General features: G+C 44.2%; 1 protein-coding gene across 1 annotated transcript in view; it reads right to left on the reverse strand.

Annotated features, from left to right (window-relative positions):
* The window catches only part of UMODL1 (uromodulin like 1), a 51,170-nt gene extending 37,427 nt beyond the window's left edge, over nucleotides 1-13,743 (reverse strand). Inside the window, exons 1-7 of the mRNA XM_031062147.1 lie at nucleotides 13,566-13,743; nucleotides 6,539-6,700; nucleotides 6,034-6,140; nucleotides 3,965-4,157; nucleotides 2,991-3,131; nucleotides 1,709-1,825; nucleotides 164-418 (exon numbers count right to left, since the gene is read on the reverse strand). Coding sequence (XP_030918007.1) covers nucleotides 164-418; nucleotides 1,709-1,825; nucleotides 2,991-3,131; nucleotides 3,965-4,157; nucleotides 6,034-6,140; nucleotides 6,539-6,700; nucleotides 13,566-13,743 — 1,153 coding nt within the window. The remainder of the gene's footprint in view (nucleotides 1-163; nucleotides 419-1,708; nucleotides 1,826-2,990; nucleotides 3,132-3,964; nucleotides 4,158-6,033; nucleotides 6,141-6,538; nucleotides 6,701-13,565) is intronic.
* Nucleotides 13,744-16,632: the final 2,889 nt, after the last annotated feature.

Raw genomic sequence — 16,632 nt, forward strand, 5'->3', positions numbered from 1 at the left:
TATCATATCATATCATATCATATCATATCATATCATATCATATCATATCATATTATATTATATTATATTATATTATATTATATTATATTATATTATATCATATTATATTATATTGTATTATAACATACATATTATATATATGTATCTTAAAGTGTTTCTTTACCTGTTTTAACATTTTGACGGGAGATAACGGTTTTTCCACAAGTTTCATAGCTGATCTCTACTGAATACATCACACCTGCTTCCAGGTGAGACACATCCACCTGCATTTCCTCTGTCCTCAGGCTTTGCACAGTTTCATTGCCCTTGGCCACCCGGACATGGAAAGTGTGGTTCAGAGTGGAACTGACAAGCCAGGACATTTCAAAGCTGTTGCTGGTAACCCTGAGGATCCGATGGTTTGTAACTGCAGAGGGATCTGTTGCAAGAGTTAGCACAGAAAAAGCAACATTTCACTCCTAAAACCTTGTGCTGTTCTAAATCCACTACAGACAAGCACTTTGACAGTCAATAGGGTCAGGAGAGAATCTGCCCCTCTCACACCAGCAGATCCCCTCATCCATGAGCCATCCCACTAGAGTGACTGATTTAGTGTTTAACCTTTTTATTTCCTTTTACTGTAAGCATTTCTGTTGAATCATAGAGTCACAGAATAGTTTGGACTGGAAAGGACCTTAAAGATCATCCAGTTCCACCCCCTGCCATGGGCAGGGACACCTTCCACTAGACCAGGCTGCTCAGAGCCCTGTCCAACCTGGCCCTGAACACTTCCAGGGATGAGGCAGCCCCAATCCCTCTGGACAACCTCATCTCCTCCAAATCTCCAGTCACAGAAATAATCAGCCAGTGAGCTAGAGGTGCAAGCAACAGGAATAAGATTGGAAGAGTGACTCTGGGTACTCTACATATGTTGACACCTACTTTGCCTCGTGTCACTTTAATCATCAAAATGCCCCTGTTCAGGCAAAGGTTGCCTGGATTTATCCTGGGAACCCCCCAGAGCCCAGCTAGGGGAGGCTGGGGGAGAGTGGTGTGCAGCACTTCACCTGTCAGTGCACTCCAGTGCAGCGCAATCATTGTCATGTCAGTGGGAAAAGACAGGGCCCTTCAGAGATGGTTCCTGTCCTGGCAGGAGGAGGAGGTGTTTAAGCTGGGTAGGATGAGTTGCCCTGCAGCAGAGTCAGTCTGTCTGGCTCAAGAGAGAGAGAGCCCAGGCAAGACACCTCTGCTGGAGAGAGCAGGAGAGATGAGCATCACACCCCACACTAACCCAGAGACCACAGCATGCTGCTGCCACAGCTTCAGGCCTTTCATGCTAATGGTTAGATTAAGAAGGAAAGGTTGTTTTCATAAATTCATAAATTGTTTTCATCAATAGAACACAATTTTTCCCAGCACTCTGAGCCAGGAGGGTGCCAAACACCCCCAAAGCCACTCCCCCCTGTGCTAGAGGGGCCTCAGCTTAATTCCTCTGGCTTCAGCTTCCATCAGAAGTTGTGGATGAAGATCAAGAATACCCAGCCTGTCTCTCTGAACTCTCAAAGAACAACTTAAATCTATTTTCTCCCACAGAAGAACAGGGTGGTGTTAAAAGGATTGTAGTAACTCTTGCCTAAAAGGGCTGGATCACCCATACAAACACAAATCTACTGAGGTTTGTTCCCATCACGAATCAAGAAAACATTTATTAAAATCCAAGGTTACTTACAGCACTCAGCATCTGTAGATTGGTTGGTTATGGACAAGAGACTTGATTTCCTTAGAGAAGGAGAGCTACTGCCAGTGTTAACAGCATTTACTGAACTTGGAGTAGATGCTACAATGCCTAGGGGAAAATTATATTATCAGAGTTAGAGTATTTCTAAGAAAACAAATCCAAAATAATACCATTCAGGTTTTCCACATGAAAAGCAGCAATAGAAGTAATATAAATAAAAAATAAAAGTGTTATCATATCACAAAAGCATAAAGTAATACATTATCTTAATTTTTGAGATTAAGGGATTGTAAAATTGTTTTCTAATTAAAGCATTGAATCTGCAAGCAATTATTCATCTCATTATCTTAAAGCCTATTAGCAGGCCCATTGATGTCTGTGGGTAAGTATATTTTGCTGAACTGGTACCAGAAGGAATTATTTCAGCCAGTGCCAAACTCCAGCTGCTTGCAGCAGAGAGCTCAGCAGCAGTGCAGGAGCTCAGGTGGGATCACACAGCCACTGAGTCCAGGCTGCAGTCAAAACAGAAAAATAAAATGGTAGAAATAATGCCATTAATTGTTTCTCAAGAGGCTGGATGTAGCCATGATATTTTATGAAAATCCTAGCAAAAGGATTTTTCCTCCTGAGAAGCTGAGAGGCCTCAGAAACCAAATATAAACAATAATTATCTGCTGCTGTGGAATGTGACAGGTGGATCTTTGATTGGTCTCATGTGGTTGTTTTTAATTAATGGCCAATCACAGTCCAGCTGTCTCAGACTCTCTGATCAATCACAAGATTTTATTATCATTCCTTTCTATTCCTTTCAAGCCTTCTGATGAAATCCTTTCTTCTATTCTTTTAGTATAGTTTTAATATATAATTTTCTTTTACTATAATATATATCATAAAATAATAAATCAGCCTCCTGAAACATGGAGTCAAGATTCTCATCTCTTCCCTCGTCCCGGGACCCCTGGGAACACCACCACAGCTGGGGAGGTGCCCTGGCAACAATTGTGCTCTGAGAAGCAGTAGGGTCTGAAGTTTTAGGTTTTGGCAGATGAGTGAGGAACAGCTGAGGGTGAAATAGAAGAAACACAAGGGACTGTGAAATGAATACTCTGCATTTCATCAGAAACAGGTAACAGGTTTATGTGGCATTTTCTCCCAACAGGAGGAGAAGGGGCACTCATGCACCAGAAATTCCTGCAGGTGACTCCTGCAAAGGAGCACAAAATCCTGCAGGAACATCCTCAGCACTTCCCAGGGTGAGACCTGCATTTCTTACCTTCCTTCCTTGGGCTCAGCCAGGGAGGGACAACAGTGGCATGTCCGGGCTGGGGGTGGCAGCTGTAATAACCCTCCAGGTTCACACAGCTGCTTTTCTCAGGGCAAGCATTGAATTCAGCATAGGAGCATTCATTGACATCTAGGAAGAACAGCACAGCTTGCACAGGTACTGGGAGCAGCATCAAGATTGATCTGCACTGTGTGTAGACCAGGCTCTGGCTATGATAAATTCAGTGTAAATCTGCATTAATGCTGTTAAAGCCATTCTGGATGTTACCAGCCTATCACTTTTTACCCCCAATTCTTTGGAATTAGAGGACAATTAGGGGCAGGTCCTGCTTACACCTGTAGGATGCCCTCCAAACCTGAGATGTCAGCACAAGAGGAAGGATGACTGCCCAGGGATTTCACTGAAAGCTGGACTGAGCAAACACAGAATAAGAAGAACACATTTCAGGAGTGAAAATGTTCAGACAACTGCAGAGCAATAAGTAGCTTGACATAATTTAAAATTAATATATTGAAATGTTTATGTAACATTTAAAAAGTATGTAGCAATATGCTGTAGTAATTAACAGACTACAAATATGACTTGTTTCACACAAGCTACTGGAAGTAATATATTTGCTTCCCAAGAAAACAGGTTTTTTAAGAGCCTGTTTAATACAACTAATGATTGTGCTACAAATATGCACATATTTGCTTTTTCATCTGAAAAACTATGTTACTGGGAGATAATAAATTTGAGGTTTCAGAAGCATTCCCTTCCAAACTATTCATTCCGAAATAATCATTAATTCTCCATCCTATAATAGAAAGGTCAGGGCTGTGTTTGCATAGTTTGCAAGATCCTCTGTGCTATCCTGTATATATCTCTGTGCTATTCAAAAGCAAATTAATGGTTATATAAATGAGATCCCAAGTGAAGAGGGACAAAGCCCCCTAGAATGTGACAGGATTAGAGTCAGTGACCTTGCACTTGCATGTCAATCACTTCATACACACGCTTCACCATGGCCTTCAGGGAGGAGGAGACCTCTGCCAGAGGAGCTGGATGCTGCATGCCCAGGAGAAGCTGGGAGGCCACTGTCCCAGTGTAGATGTCCCCGTGGTTACTCTGGATGTGGTGCACAGAGGCATTCAGGGGCTGTAATGCACCAGTGATCTGGAAAACAGGGCAGCAAACACTGGAGCACTTTGGTCATCTCCCAGCACATGAATTATGCAGTGGTTATTATCATAATCTGAGTGTAGGAAGAAATTCAGAAACCATGGCAAAGTGGTTTAGGCCTGTGTTTATGAAAGGTGAGTTCTTATTTTCACATTTCACAGCAGATTTATGTTACAGAAATGCCAAGATCAGAGGGGTGTGGAGCTGATCTCAAAGTGCTTTGGCAGAAGGAGTGTCCTGGGTTGTAAAATGTGTGTTTTCTACTTTCCACCTGTCAGAGCTGGGGCAGTTCTCTGCTGTCCATGGGGCAGTTTTTTCTTTATCTCTCCCACAGCCAACCCTCCCTCCAGGAGATCTCTGCTGTCCATGGCCACTGAGTGTCCCTGCAGGGCTGATCCAATTCCAGCATCCCATGGGGAGATGCTGCGCCCAGGGGAGGAGCCAAGCATTCCTACCTGGATCCAATCTGAGCCTGGCACAGCACAGCAGCCTTTGCCCCCTGCATTGCCAGAGGAGCAGCTTTCTGCTGCTCTGCATTGCCAGAGGGAGCCCAGGCCCATCTGCAGCAGCCCTGGAGCTGCAGAGGAAAACTCCCCCCTTGTGCAGGATCCCTGCTCCAGCAGCAGCACAGCTGGCACTGCAGGAGGGCTGAGCCCCCATGGGATGGGGCTGTGCCACCCCCTGACACACAGGGGACAGGGCATGGTCTGACTCTGGCAGGGTTGTTTTGTATTACTGCATTTTTATTTTATTTTTATTTTTCCCTAATAAAGAACTGCTATTCCTACTCCCATATCTTTGTCTGAGAACCCCTTAATTTCAAAATCATAATGCAGAGGGGTTTACATTTTCCATTTCAGGGGAGGCTTCTGCCTTCCTTAGCAGACACCTGTCTTTTCAAACCAAGACAAGGAGTAACCCCAGGAAGAGGTGGGGAAAGTCTTGCTTTGCAAAGTCTCAGTGGATTACAGTAAATTACACAGGCCACTGCAATTCACCTGCAATAAAGCTGCCCAACACTTCTTACTTTGAACAACTAAATGGATTGCTGGCAAAGGGAATAGAAAGAAAAAGAGGAAAAGCAATAGACTGAGGATGAGGGGTGGGATTAAGAGTCCCCAAAGAGACCCCAGAGAGACCAAGCCATCCCAACTGAGAGTCAGGAATGGGAGAAGGGATTTGCTGGAGAGCTGAGCATTAAGAATCAGTGGAACAGACAGCAGGACACTCTGAGGAGCAGCTCATTGAACAGCTTCACCTCACCTCCTCAGTTCTTGAGTGTTTGACTTTCACATTGCTTGTTTTAGACCAAGATGTAAAAGCCTTGGTGGATACTACACAGCAACAGGACCAGGGTTTCTTGCTTTTTTAGGACATGAGAAGGGGAAATCAGATAGGAGGAAGGACACCCATGCTGTTGTTATAATTTCTATCCTGCTGCCCATCAGTGCCAGCAGATTATGGCAGATAGGTTTGTCTTGGAAAGGCTTAACTTAAAATTCCATATCAGAAAACATCATGCTTGAAGGTCTTGAAGTCTGGTCCCAGTCTGTCATAGGCCCAAAACTGAACTGAAACAGAGCTGGAGCAAGCACTACTTAAGCAGAAAAACCCCCTTTATTTCAGTATGTCTTTAAATTGCCTTTGGAAGAGACCTGAAAAATTTGCTAAAGAAGCTGATAAATCAATGTTACTTGAATTGCTTAAGGATGCAACTGGCATTCAGTTATCAGAAATACAGAAATAATCAGAAATAATCAGAAATAGGGCCAAAAAAAATCAATCTGACAGAACTAAGGGTGAGCAAAGAGTGGCCCCTGAGTAGCAGAATCGTGGGCACAAGGAGGGAAGGGTTTGTTTTTGTACATACCATGGAGTGCAAGAGGCGGGAATGATTCAGAAAGTGGGAATCCACCCGGATCAATTCACTAAAATCCATTTTCACAAGCACCGTCACGTTGTACCAGAACATCCTCCCTGCAGTGCAGGAAATAAAACAGCCAAGTCATCTGAGGTCTGCTGCTACAGAAGGCGACAGAGCTTCAGCGAGGCTCTGAGGAAACCAAGCAAGATTTCACTTGGCAAACGTTGGGGGGCCACAAACAGCCCAGCTAGGGCCTCGTTTGCCATATGCCACAGGCAGAGGAGCCAGCACAGGAGAAGGAGCCAGGGAAGGTTTGCAGGACCCACAGCACCCACACACTGCTCAGGGGTGCAAGCACTGAAGCTGAATATCCTGGGATCCATCCAAGGCACATTCCCATGTTTGTTTTAGCAAGAGCTATGGTAACAGTTTTCCTGCCCACTCCCACCCTCAGGAGGGAAAATGAAGGATATTTCTATTAGAAGCAGCATTGAATTTATCAGTAACATACCCTCTGGCATGGGATCCACACAGGCTGCTCCTTTGGATGAGCTGCAGCATTTTTTCAGCCCTGGACATTCAGTATCGAACGTGCAAGGATAATCAAATGTTTCCATATCCTTCACTGGACAAATACCAGGTCTTGAGGCAAATACACTGGATCTATTGAGTGCTAAGTAACAAAAACATTTCTGAGAGCAAACATACAGAAAGTTGTTTCCAGAAAATTGTGATATTTAATTTATACCAAACACCTCCTCCTCATTTTAGAAGCGTGTCTGTTCTGAGTTTTTAATGGGAAGAAAACAGCAGCCTAAAATATCATTATTTCATTTCAAGGATGTAAATATTCTCAGATCTTTCTCTGGTCCATGACATTTCTGTTACAGAAATTTTGAGTCTCTAACTTTCCATTAATAATTGTGGATGGATGGGCTCATAGGTAAGTTTCTAAATGTGGAGACACTGAAGCACTTAGAAACAGAAAATGTGCCTGATACCAGCTGTGACTGATCCAAACAATATCTAATGATCAAAGAAAACAGGTACTGTGCAAGATAGAAGTTGAGAACTTTCATTTAACGTTTTGTGGCACAAATTTAACCTAAGCTGCAGTAATTCTGGTCCAGCTGGCCACTCCAGGAGGATGGTAGCCCACACCAGAGAGCCCTGCAGAGAGGGCAGCTGAGGCAGGAGATGGCTGATTCCCAAGCCAAGGGCAGACAGTGGTTCTGGGTCAGTGCCAGCACAAAATCTCTTCTAGGGGGAAAAAGAGAAAATATTTCCAAGCCCTACAAACTCACTTCTTTACCCACACTCTCAAACACAGCTCCAGGTAATGCTCAGCTCTGGTCTTTCTAAGCAACCTGAAAGAAATCTCCTTTCCATTCGTTTTGCACCTCCAGGTTTTTGATCCTTTACTGAGCAATTGAAGTCAGCCAGGAGAAAAATGAACCTGATTGCTGCAATAGGAACAGTTGTGGTGCAGGAAAACCACATTTGACGTAAGAAAGCCCAGAGCGAGTGAAAAGTCCACAGCAAATTATAAATCTGTTATGAACAGTCACTTCTGTGGGTTTACAATTTCTGTTATCCCAAAGCTCTGCATGAGAGTAAATGTGAGGTTTCTGAGAAGCAGGAGGGGATATTGAATCGAGCACTTTTGGCCTCAGCCAAGTAACCTTCCTAGCCAGAGAAATTATCTTGATTAACCAAGAATTAAACTGAATCTACACAACTTGCTGCCAGATGCACTTTCCAGGTCTTCCTCTGTCTGGGGCTGGCACTCCACAGGTGGTTCCCCCAAACAGGTCCTTCTCCTAGAAGGAGATTGATTTTCAAAGCCACATTCAGGTGTGATAGAGCCTCAGCCAGGGAAATTATCTTGATTAACCAAGATTTAAACTGAATCTACATAACTTGCTGCCAGATGCACGTTCCAGCTCCTCCTCTCTCTGGGGCTGGGACTCCAGAGGTGGTTCCCCCAAACTGGTCCTTTTCTTAGAAATATCCCTCTTCCTTTTCAAAGCCACATTCAGGTGTGATACAGCCTCGGCTGCCCTTACCTGAGTCTCACACACATTCCCAGCCTCAAGTGATTTCTCCTTCTCAACCTCCTGTGCAGGGAGCTGAGCAGCCTCTCACACTGGATTTTGCACAAAAGGGATTTCCTTGTGTTAGAAAATCCCCTATTCACCATTGCTCTTGACTGTTCAAACCAGGCAACTGGACCCAGGTATGGAAATTCCTCCAGCTCTGAGATTCAAGTGCAGTTCAAGCAGGTTTGAGGTTCAAAGCAGGTTTTTGTCCCACCTATGTCTCTTTTTGTGTGTGTGTGTTTAACTGCAGTGTAAATGGTTTAATGAGTGCCATGCAATCTCAGAAAACACTATTGAATCCTGGCTAGGTGCCACAGAGCCATTTATCTGAAATCAAAAGGTCATCTTTTTCAGATCAACGGAAACAGAGATGGATTCACTTCACATTGCTGCCTAATTGTACCAGATGCACTTTGGAAATTCAATTTATGCTCTCCCCTTCAATCATGCTGGGGACAGTCACCGACCAAGCAAGCAGTGAGGAGCAAACCAGCCAAGTCCTGTGTCATTGGATGAAGTACAGGCTTTTCTCCTCTGTTATTAACATAAATGTATGGAAGCAGAACTGCAGCTTAGCAACCAAAGGTCACTTGCCAGCCTGCCTCTGGATCTGCTGGATCTGCTGTGGCTGCAGGATGGGGCATCTCCCAGGAGATTGATGCTGAGGGACAACATCAGCTCAGCCATAACCCCCTTCCTCTCCCTCCTTGTCGCGGACATCTCTTTGTGAAAATCCTTTCTTAGGATTTTTCCTGCTGAAGCTGAGAAGTTTCAGCAACAAGATGTAAACAATGGTTATCTGCTGCTGTGGAGTGCAACAGGTCTGTCTGTGATTGGCCCATCTTGGATGTTTACAGTTAATGGCCAATCAAGGACCGAGCAATCTCGGACAGAGTCCAAGAGAGCTGCTTTGTTATCATTCTTTACTTTCTATTCTTAGCTTAGCTAGCTTCTGGAAACTTTTCCATCTATTTCTTTTTAGTATAGTTATAATGTAATATATATATAATAAAATAATAAATCAAGCCTTCTGAACATGGAGTCAACATTCTCGTCTCTTGCCTCATCCAAGAACCCTTGTGACCACTGTCACACCTCCTTCCATCTGCAAGGGATGGTTTCTTCCAGAGGGGGTGGTGGAGTCAGGGACCAGCACCCTGCCTTTGTCTCAGGTATCAGAAGGTGGAGACAAATCTATGAAATGACAGAGGAAGGCCCTGGGAAAGTCTGGTCCAAAGGCAGGCTGGCAGTTTTCATTACAAAAACCCGATTTTGGGGTCCTTGAGCATTGGTAGGCTTTACTTGCTCAGGTGGGTGTTTTCCATCCTGATTGCCTCTCCAAGGGTTTGACTGGGATTTGTGCTGATCCAGCATCTGACAAATATTTAACACCACTCCTGGGTGTTCCTTTTGCCTTGGAGGAGAGAAGGCTGAGGGGAATGTGCTCAAAGTTTACAAAATCCCAAAGGCAGGGGGCAGGGTGAAGGTTTTCACCATAGCCCACAGAAATAAAATGGGTGAAAGAACTCATTTCTTCACCTAAACAGGAGGGAACTTCTGCAATTTGTCAGCACAGGGGGTGTGGAGACAGACAGCTTCAGAGGGCTCAAAAAGGGACAAGGCAATTCCTAGACAGGATTCCCATCAGCAGACACCATGGGGAACAGGCAGGAGTGTCAATAATCCCATTTCTGCAGCTGCTGGGGGCACATGAGGGACACAAACTGCAGGGCAGCCAGAGCCACCTGCTTCTGGGTGCAGTCCCACAGGACATTCTGGCACCTTCCCACCCCAGGCTGATGCTGCAGTGCTGCCCATGTGTGACACCAGTGTCCCCTGGCTTTCCTGTGACAGCCGAGCACAGGGACAGCTCCTGCTGCTCTGGTCACAGCCAGCATGGGAACATCTGCATGCCAGCTCTGCAAGGTCCCAGCCCTGCTGAGGGACACCTACAATGAGCCTTTTCTTACTTTTTAGTTGTTTCCCTGAAAATGTTTTTCTGAAAATTTCTGAAAAACCTTCTTCAGAAGTCGTACACACAAGGCACACTGATTAAAGCCTGACTTTAACATTGCAAATCAAATGCTCTCAAGAAACTCCACAATTAAAGTTGCTTTGGGCATTAAGGTATTTTTGTATGTGTGTGCTTAAAAAGCAGCCTTCACCTTGTGCTGATGCACTCTTGCCCTCCCTAGCTGGGGATCAGGCAGGGTTAGATGGCAGATAAGGAGCTCTCTGGTTTCATCTTGTGCTGGAAAGTGGGCAGCAAGCCAGCCACCAGGAGAAATAACCACAGCATCCATTCAGGCAGCTGGAAAAAAGCCTGGAGAGCTGGATCCTGTCTCTACCTAAAAGACAAGAGGCTGGGAGAAGTTTTGTATGGTGAAACAACCTTCAGGGTTTCACAGGTCCATGAGCTTGACCTGCAGCCCCAACCATACAAGTTGTTAAAAGCAGCACTAAGCTCCATGAAAATCAGAATAAATCAATGACAAAAATTAAAACTGCACCCAAGGTGTCTGAAAGCAGGCCTGAAACCAACAGAGAATGGTTTGATCTCAGTTTCTGTGCAGCTCAGTTGCCCATCTGTGAATGACACACCCACAGCCTTTGTGAAGGCAAATTGCTGCCTGTGAATCCCCCAGGATTCACCTTCAGAGGTGATAAATAATTCCCTACTCAGTGAGAGGCTGAGCAGAGCACTGAATGTGGAGGTCAGGGTGGCACACTCTGGGGAGCTCCTCAGAGAGGCTCCATCATCCCTGGGCACTGGGAAATGTGTCCTTGGGGCACTGCAGAGCTGGATCAGGTAATTAAAACAGTTCACTGATCTGCATGCATGGGCAAAAGGAGAAAAAACAAATTTTAAAAACATTTAATTCTCCCTTAAGAATTCATTCCAGCACTTCCTAACTTTTAGATATTTAACTTTCCAGCTGTTATTTAAAATGTCAAATTTGTGTGTGCACCTGATGGACAGACACACACCTAGTGAGACCTACCAGAGCAACTTGACCAGTGGTCTAGAGTAAAAAAATAACAGAAGCATGGTCTGCCATATCCCAGGCTGGGGTGAATGTTTCCTTCTAGGAAGAGAAGGTGAGGAGTGGCCAGGAACAGGCTGCTGTGAAAGGTCATGGAGACCTTTCCACCCCTGGCAGGATGGAGAGCAAGCCAGCATGAATAATTTCATGAAGAAAATAACAGCAGTTCAGCAGGGTGCTGTGCAGTAATTTCTGCAGTTCCAGTTTCTCTTCTCATCATTTATTTAAGACTGTGTCTAGACAGTGCATTACCATTCACAGAATTTATGACTAATGCCCTGAAAAGCAAAGATACCAGAATAATGTAAACATTTAAATCACCTAGAAGCCATACAAATCCTTCAATGGTTTTAAATATTCCCAAATTAACTTTCAGAGGAAAAAGTGTCAGGGTGATCACAGCATTTCATGGACAAACCTGCCCAGAGTGCCCATCAACAACATGGCAAGGGCAGGGTGGAAATTCTGCAGCTCAGCTTTACAAGAGATTTGCAGATTTGTTCATGTTGGATGAAACAGAATCACCAACAGCTCTCAAGCCTAAAATATCCCTAGAGATGCTTTTAAGAGACAGAATTATACTGGAAAGAAATATTTCAAGCGTTACCAGGATGGGTTTTTTTTCCACACAAGAAGATGGTCATGACTTTCAGAGGTTCAGAAACACCTGAATTTCTTGTGCAAACAGTGACAACCACGGTGACTTTTCCACATTTAGCTGGCACAGCTCTTTCCTTGTACTACAGAATTAAAAAGCCATTTTCTCTGATTGCCTCTCAGTCTTGCCATTTGATACTTACAGGCACACATGTATACACATGTCTGTATATCCAAAAGACTTCACTGAAGTAACTTTTTAACCATAATTAGATGTACTGGAGATGGAACTGATGCTTGGAAAATTGAGATGATCAGCAGCAGGTCCTTTGCCTGTCTGACAGATCTGCTGGGGCACACAGTAATCTGCAGCTCAAATTCTGCTTTGCTGGGACTCCACAACAGCAGGGTACAGTAAATTAGGAATTATGCTTTAATTTCTCTTCTCTAGCAAATATTTTTAGGAACAAATAAAACACATCAACCATTTTTGTCTTCCCATCCTGTTAAAATCCTGCTAGACACAATATTCTACCTGTGACTGTGGAGAAAACGCCTGGGGGGAAAAAATAATGTTTGGAAATTCTTTTTCCAATGCTCTGAAGCAACTTAAATGTGGGATGAGCACATTGTTCTTGACAGATCCCATGACAGGACATATGGCTCATCCCCCCTCATGCCACGTTACATGATCCTGTGCAGGAGCAGGTTTGGGGACATTCCCACAGATCTGAGTCACCCAAGTCTTATGACCCAAAACAAGGGCCAGGGCTGCCACAGGACCTTTCCTGTGTGTGGTTATGTAAACACCCAGGTCCATACTGAAAAATGGAAACAGGGAAAATGCAATGTCATACTGAAAACAGGAGAGAAAACTACATCCTGCAGAATGTAGGATGTACTTTTTTCTGGATGACAGAAAAGTTCAGTGCTGGTTTAGATAATTCAAGATGCCTGTTCAGTTTAAAAACATCTAAAACTACTCACTGGAAAAAGAAAGTTCCTTTTTCCCAAGGAATCCCCTCCATCTATGTCTCAAGTTCTGATAAAACTGGGAATTTCTGATTGACAACTGGTAACCCTGATATGGGAAGGGGAAAATCTTCCATCTTGAGACAAAGGTGATAAAGCCTTCCTGAATGGAGTCTTATTAACACTCAGATGTTAGATCAGAGTCACCAAAAGGCTCACCAGGTTCTCAGACCTTCCACACAGCCACAGGTAACCAAGGAACTCCCAAGAAAATGGGTCCCAATCCAGTTTTGGTTGGAAAGCATCCTGTATCAAGTTGCACTGAGGTGACAGGTTGTTTTAAATTGGAACCAAAATTGGGTTTGCATTCTGGGAACAGACCCTGCTCCACATCAAAGGAGATGTTATCCCAAGTGCATCCTGAATTACTTTTGAGGAGAAAGCTCCTGGTGTCAATGCAGGCAGGCTCAGAGAACTGCAGGCACCAGACAGTGAATTATTGCTCTTGGCCAGGGATATTGGCCTGAACCTGCACAGGTAATGAGCCCTTGCAGGGCTAACAAGCAGGTGCCTTCCTCAGGCTCTCTGGAAGTTTAGTGAATTTGTGACTAGAGGTGGCAAAGAGCAAGAATCAGGAGTTTAATCTGCTATGTCTACTCCTTGCCATGTTGGAACAAAGTTTACTGTACATTATTTTAAACTCATTTATTTCAGTGAATAGGTACCTATGGCCCAGGACTGAATTAAGCCTTTACACATCTCAGCTGAAGTGAATCTTTTTCCATAAGAAGTATTTATTTCCTCTCTTATTGTGACTAAAATTTACCTAGAGAGCAGTAGAGTCCAATTTGCTCATATCCCTCACAGCAATCTGTGAGAGTGATGGTTTCAGGGACCTCAACACTGTGAAACTCTGTTCTGTGGTGTGTCTGGGGACACACCATCCATGGGATCCACCCTCCACAGGATGTCTTCTTCTCATAGGACTTCTGGTAGGCAACCATTTTAAACACACTTTTGGTCAGGGTGTAGTTGCACAGGTGGTACCCTAGCAAAGAGAGGCCTTTTTCTAGGAAACAGAAACAGGAAAGAAAAGGATCAGCATTAACTTGTCACCCTGATGGCTTTTGGCTTCCTTTTTCTACCTCTGTCGAGGTCGGGATTGAGGGCACTTGAGATGATAGTTCATATTCAGACTCAGGTGTTTATTGTTTCTTATTCATATTGTTTCAATGTTACAGCTTCACAGCTGTGAGTTCTGCAGTCTTTCATTAGCAAGGCACAAAATGGTTAACCATCTCTTGTTAAAAGGTCTTTTAAGACTAAACTATGTAATTAAGAAATGACACCTGGATTATTTTCCCTTTTAACCCAGTAACTGATCCCTCAAAGCCTGCAATGGGGACTTTTCTGTCCAATTACAAAACACCACCCAAACCCATGGAGAAGAAGAAAGAAGAAGGTGAAGAAGAAGGAAGAAGAAGGTAAAGAAGAACAACCAGCCTCCACCCTAAAACCTCCATCTTGCTTCATATTTATTACTATATTCCAAAACCCCAAACTCTAAGTTTTCCACCCTGTGTATTACATACTTCTAACCAACTCCACACCCATAATCCCAGTGCTATCAATCAATTTTGGAAGCCTGTTCCACAGCCTCAGGTCACATGCAGTGCTCTCCAGGGACTCAGAGTCTGTCTGTACAGAAAGTCTAAAATTCTCAACATCCAGAACTCCAACATCACCCCAGAGCAGAAGTTCCCTACAGTATCCAGTGGAAAACAGAGTTTTAAGAAAGCAGTGACAGAACCAACACAGATGAATGATTTCCAGGAAGGCTGACGTTGGGAAGAACATCGCTTCAAAAAACAGACACAAGAAAGAATTGGTAGTGACTGCTTGTCATAGGCATCACTTTGGTCATGAAAGGATGAAGATTGGCAGAAAATTCAAAGAGTTCTTTCTTCAGGTGTGAGGCAGAAAAAGGGCAATTTAACTCAAGTTAATATTAAAGAAATTTACAGATGTTAATATAAATTAACAGTAGAGCACAATAGGCACTTCCAGGGCAGAGTCATCCAAGTAGTTTAAAAACCCACTCCAGCCTCCTGCTGCCAAAACCTTCATCACTCCCCACTGACTGTAAAGGGAACAAAGGGTGAGGAACTCATGGGCAGATGAGTCACAGTAGATGTCTGGAATAAGACATCCTTCAGACATCACCCTAGGCTAAAACTGGGTACTCAAACATCACTGGGAAGCACTTCCAGGTATCTGACACAAGAGGTATTCCTGGAGATCCTGCACTGCCTCTCTGCATTTGTAGCAGACCTTGTTGATCAGCCGCTGGAAACCTGCAGTGCTTCATTGACTTTGGGTACAAACCAAGTCAGTGATAAGGTCATTAACTGCATCATTTCACACAGGTCTGGGGATGGGACTCAGCCTCCAGAGTTCTGAAAACATTTCTGATGAGGAGTGAACTTGTTAGGTGCTGTGGAAACCCAGGGCACAGGGAATATTTCTGTGTCTGGTCTGGAGTGCCCTGCCCCCCAGGGGAGCTCTGACTTTGACCCTCATTCATGGAGAAAGTTTCCCAGACTTCAAGATAGACCAGAATCCACAAAAGTGTGAAATAGATTATAGAGAGCAGTGTAGGTGTATCACTGGGTGAGAAATTGAGGTTTTGGGGTCTTTAGTATGTTGTGGATGGAAGCAAGATGGAGGACACAGGGTGTTGTCCTGGGTTTCTTCTTCTTCCTTCTTCTCCATGGGTTTGGGTGGCATTTTGTAATTGGGCAGAAAAGTCCCCATTGCAGCTCTGTGGGATCAGTTATTGGGTTAAAAGGGAAAATAATCCAGGTGTCAGTTCTTCATTGGATAGTTCAATCTTAAAAGTCCGTGTAACAAGAGATTGTTGCCATTTTGTGCCTTCTAATGAAAAGCTGCAGAACTCACAGCAGTGAGACTGTTTTACTGATAAGAAATAATAAACACCTGAGTCTGAACATAAATTTCTGTCTCAAGTGCCTTCAGTCCAGACCCAGAGAAACCCACAACTGGAACCACCACAAGGTGCTTTGCTTAAAACTGAAATACTTCAGCAGGGATAGGGGGAAAACCCCAACACCAAACAACAGAGAGAAAGCCCAACAACAGCAACAAAAGCAGATGGAGTTTAAGCATTAGCAGTAAGCAACCTACAGTCATGCCACAGACATCAGGCTGGCTCCTAATGAGATGGTATAGAAGCCAGAGGGGCTGAGTCACCCTGTGTCCCACTTGGGAAACAGATCAGATGGAATTAAAATGCCTGCATCATCCTCTAGCCAAAGCAGAAGAAACTTTAATAAGGATAAATATGAATTAGCTGCAGAGATTTAAATATAGCAGGACTGTTTCCTTTTTTTCTGAGAGCTCTGAGGGCACCAGGGTCAGCCAACAGACAGACTGAAGCTAACACAATATACACAACAGGCGTACAATTAAAACATTTACAGTGTATTTGTACAACTTATCTCCTGCCTGAAAACATGAAACATGTTAAAAATAATTTAAGAAGGAAAAAAAAGAATTGTCAGGCTTTTAGGAATCCTGTGCTTTTATCACAGCTAAACAAAAGACATTTGTGCAATTTGAGCAGGACTAGGAAAAGAGCTTTGGAGAGGAGGATCCATTTGCAGTGCAGGGACAGTCCAGAAGAAAACATGGAGTAGACTTTGGTGTCTAGAAATGGCCTCTGGCAGCCCAGCCCTGCTCTGCATCACCCTCTGTGCCTTCCTCGTGCAGCCACAGGCAGAGCTGGGGCTGGGTTGTGCTCCAGGGAGAGCCAGAGGGCTCCCACAGGCTCCAGGGGCTCTGTGCTGCTGCTTGGAGCAGGGCAGCCGGGAAAC

Source organism: Geospiza fortis, unplaced genomic scaffold (assembly GCF_000277835.1).
Source record: "Geospiza fortis unplaced genomic scaffold, GeoFor_1.0 scaffold17, whole genome shotgun sequence".
Classification (NCBI taxonomy): domain Eukaryota; kingdom Metazoa; phylum Chordata; class Aves; order Passeriformes; family Thraupidae; genus Geospiza; species Geospiza fortis.